Below are 12,992 nucleotides of genomic sequence, written 5' to 3'. Positions count from 1 at the left end.
AAAGAAAGTGTATTCATTTAACATTATTATTTTTTTTTTTCATTTAACATTATTAAGCATTTGTTATATACCAGATGTGATACTAGTACTAAAAAATATAAGGGTAAATAAAATACAATTCTTTCCTGAAAAAGTTTACCACCTAGTGTAGTGTAGTGGAAAATCACCTGAAGAGCTTTTTTAAAATTCACAAACTTGGATCCCCTGTTGTTAGGGGCTTATCAGAATCTCAATTAGAGTAAGGGAGGATTGTATAATTTGGAAGACCTCTTTACAGTGATGGAAATGTATCTGGTGGTTACTGAGCACATGAAATACGACTAGTGCAACTGAGAAACTGAATTTTTAACTTTATTTAAATAACTATATATGACTAGTGGCTACTGTATTGGACAGCACACATCTACTGACTGAGACAGATACACGTAAGAAATTATAGCACGATGGGAGGTATGTCTGGACTATGGAACACAGATTCTCTGTCTTATCTATTTCACTGGTCCATGTTACAACTCACATGTGAATAGGTACTGGGATTTAGAAATGAATTATGAAGAGGGAGAAGATAAAGATAAAAATTTTATAGTGTTAGAGGCTTACATGATGTCATTGACACAGGGGGAAGAAATAAAAATTGTGTGATTCTTGACTCATTTTCATTGCATTCCAGGTTGCAGTCTGTAACTTGGCTTCCCTGGCCCTGAATATGTACGTTACATCAGAACACACATATGATTTTAAGAAGCTGGCTGAAGTCACCAAAGTCATTGTCCGAAACTTGAATAAAATTATTGATATTAACTATTACCCTGTCCCAGAGGTATGAATAGAGGTCTTTGCTTCTTGGTAATTCTTGAAATTAAGTTGGAGGGATTTTATAATGGTCTGCCAGTCATCATTTAAATGGCTATCATTGGAATGATGTGAGAAAACAGATAAAAAGAGAGCATGTTATTACTTGGTACAGATTGTTGCTTTTCCTATTCAGTAATGTCTCCTTCTTTAAATCTCCTGGCACAAAGGCATGCTTATCAAATAAACGCCATCGCCCCATTGGAATTGGGGTACAAGGTCTGGCAGATGCTTTTATTCTGATGAGGTATCCTTTTGAGAGTCCAGAAGCCCAGCTACTGAATAAGCAGATCTTTGAAACCATTTATTATGGAGCCTTGGAGGCCAGCTGTGACCTGGCCAAGGAGCATGGGCCATATGAAACCTATGAAGGTTCTCCAGTCAGCAGAGGAGTAAGTATATGGATGAAATTTCTTTTTGCCTGTGAGTTCCTATAGTTGGCTGAATGGTAGCCTTCAAAAAGATATATTCACATCCTAATCTCTGGAACCTATGAATGTTACTTTTTTGGATTTAAAAAGGGTCTTTCCAGATGTAATTAAGGATTTTGAAATGAGATTTTCCTGGATTACCCCGGTGGGCCATAAATCCAGTGACAGTAGTCCTTGTAAGAGACAGAAGAGGAGGAGGCAACATGACCATGGAGGCAGAGGTGGGAGTGATGCATCTAGAATCCAAGAATGCCAGTAGCTACTAGAACTGAAAGAGCCAAAGAACAGAATCTCCTCTAGAGCCTGTGGAGGGAGTGTGGCCCTGCCAACATTTTCATTTTGGGCTTCTGGCTTCCAGAACTATGAGAGAATAAATTTTAGTTATTTTAAGCCGCCAAATTTATGGTGATTTGTTATACCAGCCATAAGAAACTAATATGGTACTTTTGCTCTCTAGAGTAAAAAGGATACTCTATTTTAATGTTTTTTTTAAGATTTTATTTTATTGTATTATTTATTTTTAGATTTATTTATTTATTTGAGAGAGAAAGAGAGAACAAGCTGAGGGAAGAGCCAGAGAGAGAGGGAGAAGCAAACTCCCTTCTGAGCAGAGAGCCCCATATGGGGCTCAATTCCAGGACCCCAGGATCATGACCTGAGCCAAAGGCAGATGCTTAACTGACTGAGCCACCCAGTTGCCCCAAGATTATATTTTTAAGTAATCTCTACACCTAAAATGGAGCTTGAACTTAAAACTCTGAGATCAAGAGTTGCATGCTCCACCCACTGAGCCAGCCAGACACTCCTTTATTTTAATGTTTTATTTAGAACTAGTCATTGGTAAAAGTGACTTAAGAAGAATACTAACTATATTAGTTTTCTTTTGCTAAATTTAATTAGATTAAAACAACATACATTATCTCTATTCCCTTGAGTCAAGGATGCAAGCTTGCCTTAGTTGGGTTGTTTTCTTAGGGTCTCACAAGGTTATACTAAAGCTGTTGATAGGACTATGGTCCCCTCTTGAGATCAGAGTCCTTTTTGAAGCTCATCTGTTTGTTGACAGAATTCATTTGTACTTGTAGAACCCATGACATTGTGCTTCTTCAAAGCTAATAGGAGGGAGAATCTCTCATTTCAGGAAGGCCCCAGCCCAATTGCTCTTCTGAGGGTTTTCATCTGATAATGTCAGGTCTACCCAGGATAATCTTTCTTTTCTTTAATCAAAATTAATTGATAAGTAACGTTAATTACACTTGCATAAACTTTTCACCTTTGCCATAATTATGTGAGTGACATCCACCACATTCCCAGTTCTTGTCCACACTCAGGAGGACATTGTACATGTCCTGGCACCAGGGAGTCAAAACTTGGAAACTGTCTTAGAATCTGCTTCCCACACTGCCTTCATTATTGGTAGTATGAGTCTCTTCAGTGTAAAATAAAATATTATGTTATTTTTAGTCCTGGTGTTCCTGCTGATATTTAGGAAATCTGATAACTAGTAGTTTGAAAACAGGTATTTAATAACTATTTAATCAATCAAGGCAACTAAGAAAGATGGAATTTTTACTGTACAAAAAGAGAATGCATCTCAACAACATACTTACATGAATGTTGGGATTTCCTGATTTGAAGATATAATATGGATCTTCTGAGGGCTCACAGCAGGGATTCGGGGAAAAGCTAAGTCTTTACCAGTTTTCTTAGCCTGCTTTTGATCAGTATGACTGCATGAAAGTTTGTCCAGGGAAATCTTTGGACCTTATATTCCTCACACAGTTCTGCTAGAAGACATTTGTTGGGTTGTAGGGCATGGCAGTTAGTCATTTGGTTTTTGTCATGGTTTCAAATTGTTTAGAGTGATTTATCATAAATTTGCATTGTTTATTCTCTAGATCCTTCAGTATGATATGTGGAATGTTACTCCCACAGAACTGTGGGACTGGAAACTTCTCAAGGAAAAGATTGCAAAGTAAGCAAAGAGATGTAAGGTAGCTTTGAAGTAAGGAGAGTTGGTTCTCATTCTGGCTTTCAGAAATTGGGCATGTTATTTAAACTTCTGAAACTCATTTTTTCTCTTTCAAATGGGGCTAAAATGATCTATCTACAGAACTATTTTTTTTAATAAATTTATTTTTTATTGGTGTTCAATTTGCCAACATATAGAATAACACCCAGTGCTCATCCCGTCAAGTGCCCCCCTCAGTGCCCGTCACCCAGTCACCCCCACTCCCCACCCACCTCCCCTTCCATCACCCCTAGTTCGTTTCCCAGAGTTAGGAGTCTCTCATGGTCTGTCTCCCTTTCTGATATTTCCCACTCATTTTTTCTCCTTTCCCCTTTATTCCCTTTCACTATTTTTTATATTCCCCAAATGAATGAGACCATATAATGTTTGTCCTTCTCTGATTGACTTATTTCACTCAGCATAATACCCTCCAATTCCATCCATGTCGAAGCAAATGGTGGGTATTTGTTGTTTCTAATGACTGAGTAATATTCCATTGTATACATAGACCACATCTTACAGGACTATTTCTGTATAAATACTTTGTAAGATAAATGTATGAACAGTAACCTACAAATTGCTTGGTACAAAAAATGAAAACATTTTTTAAAAAATATTTTATTTAAATTCAATTTGCCAACATACAGTGTAACACCAGTGCTCATCATCAAGTGCCCTCCTAGTTACCTCATCCGCCTACCCTCATAAATGGTAGGTACTATTATTAGCTGGTCATGTTTTAGGGGTTTAACTACCTGGATGAAGCAATTCTTTTTCTCATTAAACTTTTATATTTCCAAGTGTGCTTGCTTTTTATATGTTTTTCACTTTTATTTGTTGCTTAACTCTACTGGGCTCCTAAATGACTTTTGCTGAATTGATTATCCTAGGAGTAAGTTAGGGATTTTGGAAGAGATTTTGGAGGGTAATGTATTAAATTGTGTGGTAGAAAAATGTAAATCTTGAGGTTTTTAAGGCTTTTCAAATTAATTAATTAAACATAAAAGATTTAAGGGTGGGAAAATGTTTTGCTTAGTGAATAATAAAACAAATTTTTACTTTCTTCATGAGCCTATCCTCTCTGGGTTAATGCATATGCAAAGTGATGTGTACAGGAGGAAGCAGTTGCTTTTTGCCTTCAATTTGTTTATTTGCCTTAAAATTGTTTTATTACTAGGAAAAAAATGTTTTAAACTAGGAAAATGTATGTGTGAAAGGGAGAAAAATGAAAATTAGCCCAGTACGACCTCCTCCTAAAAACCTGTTTATATCTTTGTCTTTCATTTTTCAGAATTTCTTCTGAATGTGTGTATATTTACATACAAATTCAACTTTTACCAAAAGACCTGTATTTTATTTTTTCTCCGAATACTGTATAGATATTTTTCTATACATAACTTTTTAGCATTTCACAATTAATACATGAATAACAAAGTTCAAATATGGAAATAAAACAGAAGGTGAAAGTTCTTTTTAATCCTCTTGTGCCAACTACTTGTTCTACAAAATATAAGCCAACTTATTCCTTTTCCCAGAAATAAACATTTTCTAGACCTTTTCAGTACATTTAGAGATGCACAGTTTTGTTTTAAAAATGTGATCAAACTTGACATATTCTAAGACTTTTAGTGATTTATTTTGGCCATCTTTTCTTCCTAGTACATGCAGATCTACCTAATGCTTTTAATGGTTACAGAGAATTCCATAGTTTGGTATGTCCTGTATAGATGACTTTTCAAAACGTTTTCCTTTCTTTGGACAGGAAATCACTGTCCATTTTACTGAGGAAGAAAGACATGAAGTCAGTTGATCGTTTGCTTGATGCCTCAAAACTAGAAAGTGAGAAAGTGAGATTAAGATCTCAGTTGTATAGATTCCATTAGGATATGAAGCTTTAAGCTAAGTACTGTATAAATCCAGAGGTATAGAATATAAGAAAGATAAACTCTATGTTTGAGAAACTTAAGACTAAGTAAGGTAAGACATGTAGTATAGGTAAAGTATATATATATATAAAGGTACAGGTCATAGAAAATGTTTGCAGGAGAAATATTTATAACTAGTACTTATTTTTAATATTGTCTACCTGGTCAGGAAGATGTTCCTAGAGTGGTCATCTCTTAGGCTGAGCTTTGAAGGATGAGCTAAGGGCAGTTTGAAGATTTCTCAGTGTTCAGATAGTATATTCTTCCCTAAGCACGTTCTTTGTCAGTGAGTAGAGTCAAAAGATGTTAACCTTCCTCTCTAGGAACTTATGATTGAAGAAATAATAGAAGTCAGGAATATACTTTGAGCATAATTTTTCCCTTTGGAGAATTTTGGTGACATGTCCAATTCTGACCACTTTCACATCATTATGTTTCCTGAAAGGGCTTAGCACAGTGATCAGATGAGCACTTAGAAAACAATGAGGATTGAATGAATGTACCCTGATTTAGGACTCTTCAACAGCCATTTGGTTATTTCCTTGGGGAAGCTAGTGTATCAAGTGCTAATAAGTCATAGTGTGATAAGAATCGCCAGCAGTAAAATTGTGCTAATTTTGTTTAGGAGTTTAGGAGAGGGGTGAGCTATATCATCCATACTGTGAAGTTGCGTCCCTATAGCGGTTAAATTCAAGTCATGTGAGTCTATTGCACGTATTATGTCACTCACAGCATCTGCATTTACCACAGTGACTTAAGTAGCTACCTTCCTGGCAGATTATAGCTTTAGTATCAACACCTAATAATCTCCTTTTCTTTAGGTATGGTGTAAGAAACAGTTTACTTATTGCCCCAATGCCTACTGCTTCAACTGCTCAGATTCTGGGAAATAATGAGTCCATTGAACCTTATACCAGCAACATCTATACTCGAAGAGTCTTATCAGGAGAATTTCAGGTGAGAAGATTATGACTGGACCTACAGGAGATCTTGCAAAAGCGTGGTGTTAGGAGTAAATGCCAACTCATGTTTGGTATGTCTCTTTTGCTTAGTATGGGTGCAAAGCTTTGATAAAGTGAGTCATCTTCATCTCCAATATTATTCTGTGTTATTTGATAATAGACATTCAATAAATATCTGTGAAAAGAATAAATGATTGAAGGTTGGGTAGAAAAGTAACTTCTTGATATTAGAGTTCACATGATATTTAACCATTATGTAATCATAATTATATGCACTGTAACTTCAGATGTTTAAGTTGATAATAACTCAAGATGTGTATAGAAGCAAAAAGTATATGGAACCACGACAATTGTTTTCAGCCTTGCTTACAAATTAGAATTTCTGGTGGACAGGACCAGTGTTTTTTAATGTTCCCAGATAATTCTAATGTGCAACTAGGGTTAAGAACTACTAATTTAAAAGATTTTTATTTGTGAATTTCCAGATCTGAAATAAATTTCTTTAAGTTTGGAGTGGATATGTTACTAATTTTTCTTAAGTATTTATTGTATCCTTACCTGGGAGGGGGGGAATTAATCCCCATAGATTTACCTATTTTAGGCAATGCTAGTTCTTTTTACTTTTGCAAATATTCTGTTTCTTGAATTACAGATCAAGATTTTAAAGGAATATAACTTTTGATTGGTAGGATGGGCCTCTCAGTCTTATAAGATAGAGAATTTACCGACTAATCTAATGTTAAATACTTCTTCAGTGATCTTATTTACTTTAAGCTCCAAGCCTGTGATCCTATTTAGGCCCTGTCATTCTTATTTATTTCTTGACATCTTGTTTTTTTATTCAGATTGTGAATCCTCACTTACTAAAGGATCTTACTGAGCGGGGCTTGTGGAATGAAGAGATGAAAAATCAGATTATCGCATGCAATGGTTCTATCCAGGTACAGAATGAAAATCATGTGTGTTCTTTAGAAGCTACATTGGTACCTTCTCACTTATCCCATGCGGTAGAGAGAAAGGTTATTCACTGTGGTCATTTAGGCTATGTTCACCTTTGTATTGTTGTGCTAGGATTATATACATCTTCACATAGCTAGGCTTTTACTGTCTTGTTTGTGCAATAATATAAAGCGTAGTTTCCAACTTCTCTGTACTTTAGAATCAGTAGGAGCTTTAAAAATTTTGAAGCTTAGGTTGTACTCCCAAACAATTAAATTAGAATGTCTGGAAATGGGAGCCAGGCATTACTATTTTTTAAAGATGCCCTAGGTCATTCCAAAATGCATCAAAGTTTGGGGGACCACTGATATAAAGTGTGAAATTAGAAAGTTAAACTTAATTAAAAAGTAAAAGTGGAGACTGAAGACTCAAAGTCTGAAAAACAGAGCCACAGATATTGTTTAACAATAGAATATTTGGAGCAGAGAATCAAGAAGTATTTATTTGTAGATGGAGCCCTCTGTCTAAACATTTGTTTCCTTGGCAAAACAGAGAAGGATTTCTCTAACATTTCTATATTTGCTGACAGAAATTGTAGCATTAGCTAGTTTGTATGTTTTGATGGCATATTAACCCTAGACCTAAGAAAACATTATTTCTATTGACTCCAAAACAGGTTTGTTTCATTGCTTCCATTGATTTTCTACTTGTGAGTTACAGCCCTGATTACTTGTGTTTTCTGTAAAACTCAAGGATCATTTGTTGCTGCTTAGCTCCATCTTTTATTAAGTACCTCTAAAACAATGAATGTTTTGACTATAATCCAAATAGAAATGGATCTTAAACCATTACTGCCAGCCAGATATTTTGTTGGTTAAATGAGGTTTTGTTGGTCATTCCAAGGCAGAGGTGAGCAGTCTTGGGAAACTTGATAAAGATCATATTATATGATACTGAATGGTATGGTCAGATCTGGCAGGAAGAACTAAGGCCAGACCCTTGTGTCATTAATTATGTTAATTATACTGATTTCTTCAGCCAGGCTGCGATAAACATTTGGTTTTCCTTCTTCAGAGCATTCCAGAAATCCCTGATGACCTGAAGCAACTTTATAAGACTGTGTGGGAAATTTCCCAGAAAATCGTTCTTAAGATGGCAGCTGAAAGAGGCGCTTTCATTGATCAAAGCCAATCTTTGAACATCCACATTGCTGAGCCTAACTATGGCAAACTCACCAGTATGCACTTCTATGGCTGGAAGCAGGTTGGTAGAGGAAATCAAGGGGGACTTGTTGCCTGCTTGGGATATTTTGGAATTGGAGCAGTTTTATATTCTAGCTACTTAATATTGCCACCTAGCAGTTCTTCCACTTGAATACATACTGTGTACTAAGACTGAGGATACCAAATAGAAGATATGATGATCTTGGGATCCCTGGGTGGCGCAGCGGTTTGGCGCCTGCCTTTGGCCCAGGGCGCGATCCTGGAGACCCGGGATCGAATCCCACGTCGGGCTCCCGGTGCATGGAGCCTGCTTCTCCCTCTACCTGTGTCTCTGGCTCTGTCTCTGCCTGTGTCTCTGGCTCTGTCTCTCCTTCTATCTCTCAAGAATAAATAAATAAAATCTTTTAAAAAAAAAAAAAAAGAAGATATGATGATCTTTATACTTGAAATAGTCATCATCTGTTCTTTACAGAGATGCAGTCTAGCTCCCTAAATCGTTAAAAAGCAGACATGTTGTCGTAGGCAAACTTGGAAGTCATACACATAAAACAAAAACAAAACCTAGAGAACAAAAATATTTGACATTTCCAAAGAGGTAAGCTTTTTTAGGGATAAAAGAAATGTAATATACTGTCTCTTTTTTTTTCTTTTTTAAGGAAGAGTGGACTTTTAAAAAAGTTTAAATTCAATTAATTAACATATAGTGTACTATTAATTTCAGAGATAAAATCAGTGATTCATCACTCTTATATAATACCCAGCACTCATTACGTCATATGCCCTCCATCATCTAGTAACCCTATCCTCTCACGTACCTCCTTTCTGGCAAACCTCAGTTTGTTTCCTGTGATGAAGAGTCTCTTATGGTTTGTTTCCCTTTCTGATTTCATCTTGTTATATTTTTCCCTCCTTTCTTCTGTGATCCTCCGTGCTGTTTCTTAATTCCACGTATATGAGTCAGATCATATGATAATTGTCATTCTCTGATTAATTTATTTCACTTAGCGTAATGCACTCTAGTTCCATCCATGTTGTTGCAAATGGCAGGATTTCATATTTTTTTGATGGCTGAGTAGTATTCCAGTGTGTGTGTGTGTGTGTGTGTGTGTGTATCCATTCATCTGTTGATGGACATATGGGCTTTTTCCATAATTTGGCTATTGTGGACATTGCTGCTATAAACATTGCTGTGCAGGTGCCCCTTCAGATCACTCCATTTGTATCTTTAGGGTAAATACCTAGTAGTGCAATTGCTGGGTTGTAGGGTAGCTCTTTTCAACTTTTTGAGGAACTTCCATACTATTTCCAGAGTGACTGCACAAGCTGGCATTCCCACCAAAAGTATAAGAAGGCTCCTCTTTCTCCCTGTCCTTGCTAAAATCTGTTGTTTCCTGATTTGTTAATTTTAGCCATTTTGACCAGTGTGAAGTGGTATATAATATAGCCTTTTATCTGAGAAGACATTTACAAATATCTTCTTTCATTCTATTAGTTGTCTTTTGGTTTTGTTGACTGTTTTCTTTGCTGTGCAAAAGCTTTTTATCTTGATGAAGTCTCAATAGTTCATTTTTGCCTTTGTTTTCCTTGCCTTTGGAATACTGTTTGACTCTTCCTTTAAGCATTTTTGAGAAGGCTTCCTAGAGGAGTTGGAATTTCAAGTTTAGAAAACATTCTGACGTGGTTTATGGAAATGTATTTTAAACATTGGTCTTGAATGTCTAGTGTTCTTACAATTTCTTTTTTTTTTTTTCCTTTTTCTTTTTTGTTCTTACAATTTCTGATAGTTGTATTTGCTTCCTTTGTAGGGTTTAAAGACTGGGATGTATTACTTAAGGACACGACCAGCAGCAAATCCAATCCAGTTCACTCTAAATAAGGAGAAGCTGAAAGATAAGGAGAAGGCAACAAAAGAAGAAGAAGAGAAGGAAAGGAACACAGCAGCCATGGTGTGCTCTTTGGAGAATAGAGAGGAGTGTCTGATGTGTGGGTCCTGAGGAAAGGCTTAGAAGAGACCAGCACTTCTTCACAGACAAACTACTTCTTGAGCATAGATAGGCATTGTAGGTTTGTTTGAAGTGCTAAGGCTTTGCTGGATCTCATTGCAGCAAAAGGATCAGTCAATTTAAAGTACTGTTTCTATATAGTGTGAAAGTATTGATTTTAAAAATTGGTATTTTGGGAATCAAAGTAGAAGTCTTAGGAGTGCAAAACAAGTCACCTTGCAAATAAGGAATGATTGAGTAGGGTTTCATTGCCCACCTGGCACCCCTTTTCTGGTGACCTCAGTTTTCATAAGGAGACATGGTTTTGCTGCTTTGACTGGTGAGTCCATAGACGCAAAACAGAGTCCTAACCTGTGAGAAGTGCTGATAGGACCTTTCTCTGGATAAAGTCCTATAGGTCATTCTGAAATAAATATTTCTAAGTGATTGTGTGAGACCAAATTTGTCATTTATTTTCATACAAAGGTCAAATTTGGAAAAAAAAAATTTTTGTTCTTTGAGAGTTCAGGGAAGAAATTAAAAAAAAATTACTTAGATTCTGTGTTGAATTCTGATCTTAACATATGCGTATTTCCTCTTTTTATTGTGGTAAAATATACTTAACATAAATGTTACTGTTTTACCCACTTTAAAAAGCATACAATTTAGTGCCACCGAGTACATACATAATATACAACTATACCACTACTACTTATTTCCAGAAATTTTTTATCATCCCAGACAGAAACTAAAGCAGTAATGCCTCATCTTCTTCTCTTAATCCCTGGTAACCTCTGTTTTACTTTCTGTCTTTGAAGTTACTTATTCTAGGTATCTCATATAAATGGGATACTATAATATGTGACCTTTTGTGTCTGGCTTTCTTCACATAGCATGTTTTCATGGTTCATGTAGCATATAGCAGAATTTAATTCCTCTTAAAGGCTGAGTAATATTCCACTGTATGTATGTATCACATTTGTACCCATTCGTTTGTTAATGGACATTGGGGTTATTTCCACCTTTTGGTGATTGTGAATAATGCTGCTATGAACATTGATGCATAAGTACCTATTTGGATTACTGTTTTCAATTTTGAGGGGCTTGTACCTAGAAGTGGAATTGTGGGACTATGTAATTCTATGTTTAACTTTTTGAGGAACTGCCAGACTTTTCTATTGGAGCTGCACCATTTTGCATTCCTACCAGTTGTGCATGGGAGTTCCAGTTACTCCACATCTTTGCCAACACTTGCTAGTTTTTTGTATTTTTTTATAATAGCCAACTAATGGCTTTTGACAGTTTGATTTTTATGTATCTTGGTGTGGATCCCTGAGTTTATCCACCTTGATCGTTGGACTACTTGGATCAGTAGCTTCACACCTTTCATTAAATTTGGGACGTTTTTAGCCATTATTTCTTCAGATAATCTTTTTACCCCTTTCTCTTTCTTTTCGTTCTGGAACTTCCATAATATACCTTTTGTTCCACTGCTTGTTTCCCACAGTCTCTTAGAGTTCATTCACTTTTCTTTTTCTTTTTTTTTTTTTTAATTTTAAAAATTTATTTATTTATGATAGTCACACAGAGAGAGAGAGAGAGAGGCAGAGACACAGGCAGAGGGAGAAGCAGGCTCCATGCACCGGGAGCCCGACGTGGGATTCGATCTCGGGTCTCCAGGATCGCGCCCTGGGCCAAAGGCAGGTGCCAAACCGCTGCACCACCCAGGGATCCCTTCATTCACTTTTCTTGATTCTTTTTCTGTTCCTTAGATTCAGTAATTCCAACTGTCCTATAATCATGGTCATTGATTCTTCTTCATGCTCACATCTTTTGAGCCCCTTTAGTGAATTTTTTATCTCGTCATTTTCAGCTCTAAAATTCCTGTTTGTTTCCCTTGAACAATTCCTATCAGAATATCTATAGATATTCTGATTTTAATACATTGTTTTTCTGATTCCCCTTTTTTTTTATTTTGGAAGTTTATTCTTTTATTTTTTTTATTATTTTTTTTATTGGAGTTTTATTGGCTCCTCTTAAAACCAAAAGATAGGCACAATGCCTAGTGGGCCTCTTTGGATTTTGGAGGCAGCATGGCAACATGTTCCTCATTTGGGTGTGCTACTCTGGCCTAACCAAATGACCCTTAAAGCTATTAGTTTTGAGTGGGACCAGAAACTGAGAAGACTGGAACAGGCCTAGGCTGCCATGCAAGCTGCTCTGCCGCTTGGGCTATACGATCTAGCATGTCTAGGGGGCTGAAGTGGCAGTTGCGATGGGGGATGCTATTTGGAGGCTCTGCAGCCTCTTAGGATTTTTTTTTTTTTTAAAGATTTTATTTATTGATTCATGAGAGACACAGAGACAGGCAGAGGCACAGGCAGAGGGAGAAGCAGGCTCCCTGTGGTGAGCGTGATGTGCGACTCTATCCCAGGACTCCGGGATCATGACTTGAGCTAAAGGCAGATGCTCAACCATGGAGCCACCTAGGTGCCCCGGGCTCTTAGGATTTTGAGCAAAACCCTGCCATCCTCTGTTGATAACTACACACTTTTTGAGAAATATCTTTTGGCTTGCTGCTCAGCCTTCATAGAGACTGAATGCTTAACCATGGGCCACTAAGCAACCTGAGCTGCCCATCATGAACTGGGTGCTATTTGACTCACC

The 12,992-nt window shown here is 36.7% G+C and overlaps 1 protein-coding gene across 1 annotated transcript in view; it reads left to right on the top strand.

Annotated features, from left to right (window-relative positions):
* RRM1 (ribonucleotide reductase catalytic subunit M1) overlaps positions 1-10,773 on the top strand; it is a 34,916-nt gene extending 24,143 nt beyond the window's left edge. Inside the window, exons 13-19 of the mRNA XM_041730577.1 lie at positions 671-820; positions 1,023-1,244; positions 3,182-3,258; positions 6,041-6,176; positions 7,027-7,122; positions 8,195-8,383; positions 10,149-10,773. Coding sequence (XP_041586511.1) covers positions 671-820; positions 1,023-1,244; positions 3,182-3,258; positions 6,041-6,176; positions 7,027-7,122; positions 8,195-8,383; positions 10,149-10,337 — 1,059 coding nt within the window. The 3' untranslated portion in view covers positions 10,338-10,773. The remainder of the gene's footprint in view (positions 1-670; positions 821-1,022; positions 1,245-3,181; positions 3,259-6,040; positions 6,177-7,026; positions 7,123-8,194; positions 8,384-10,148) is intronic.
* Positions 10,774-12,992: the final 2,219 nt, after the last annotated feature.

This window comes from Vulpes lagopus, chromosome 15 (genome assembly GCF_018345385.1).
Source record: "Vulpes lagopus strain Blue_001 chromosome 15, ASM1834538v1, whole genome shotgun sequence".
In the NCBI taxonomy this organism is placed as follows: Eukaryota; Metazoa; Chordata; class Mammalia; order Carnivora; family Canidae; genus Vulpes; species Vulpes lagopus.
The sequence above is the reverse complement of the archived record's forward strand: the minus strand, read 5'-3'. Positions and strand labels throughout refer to the sequence as shown.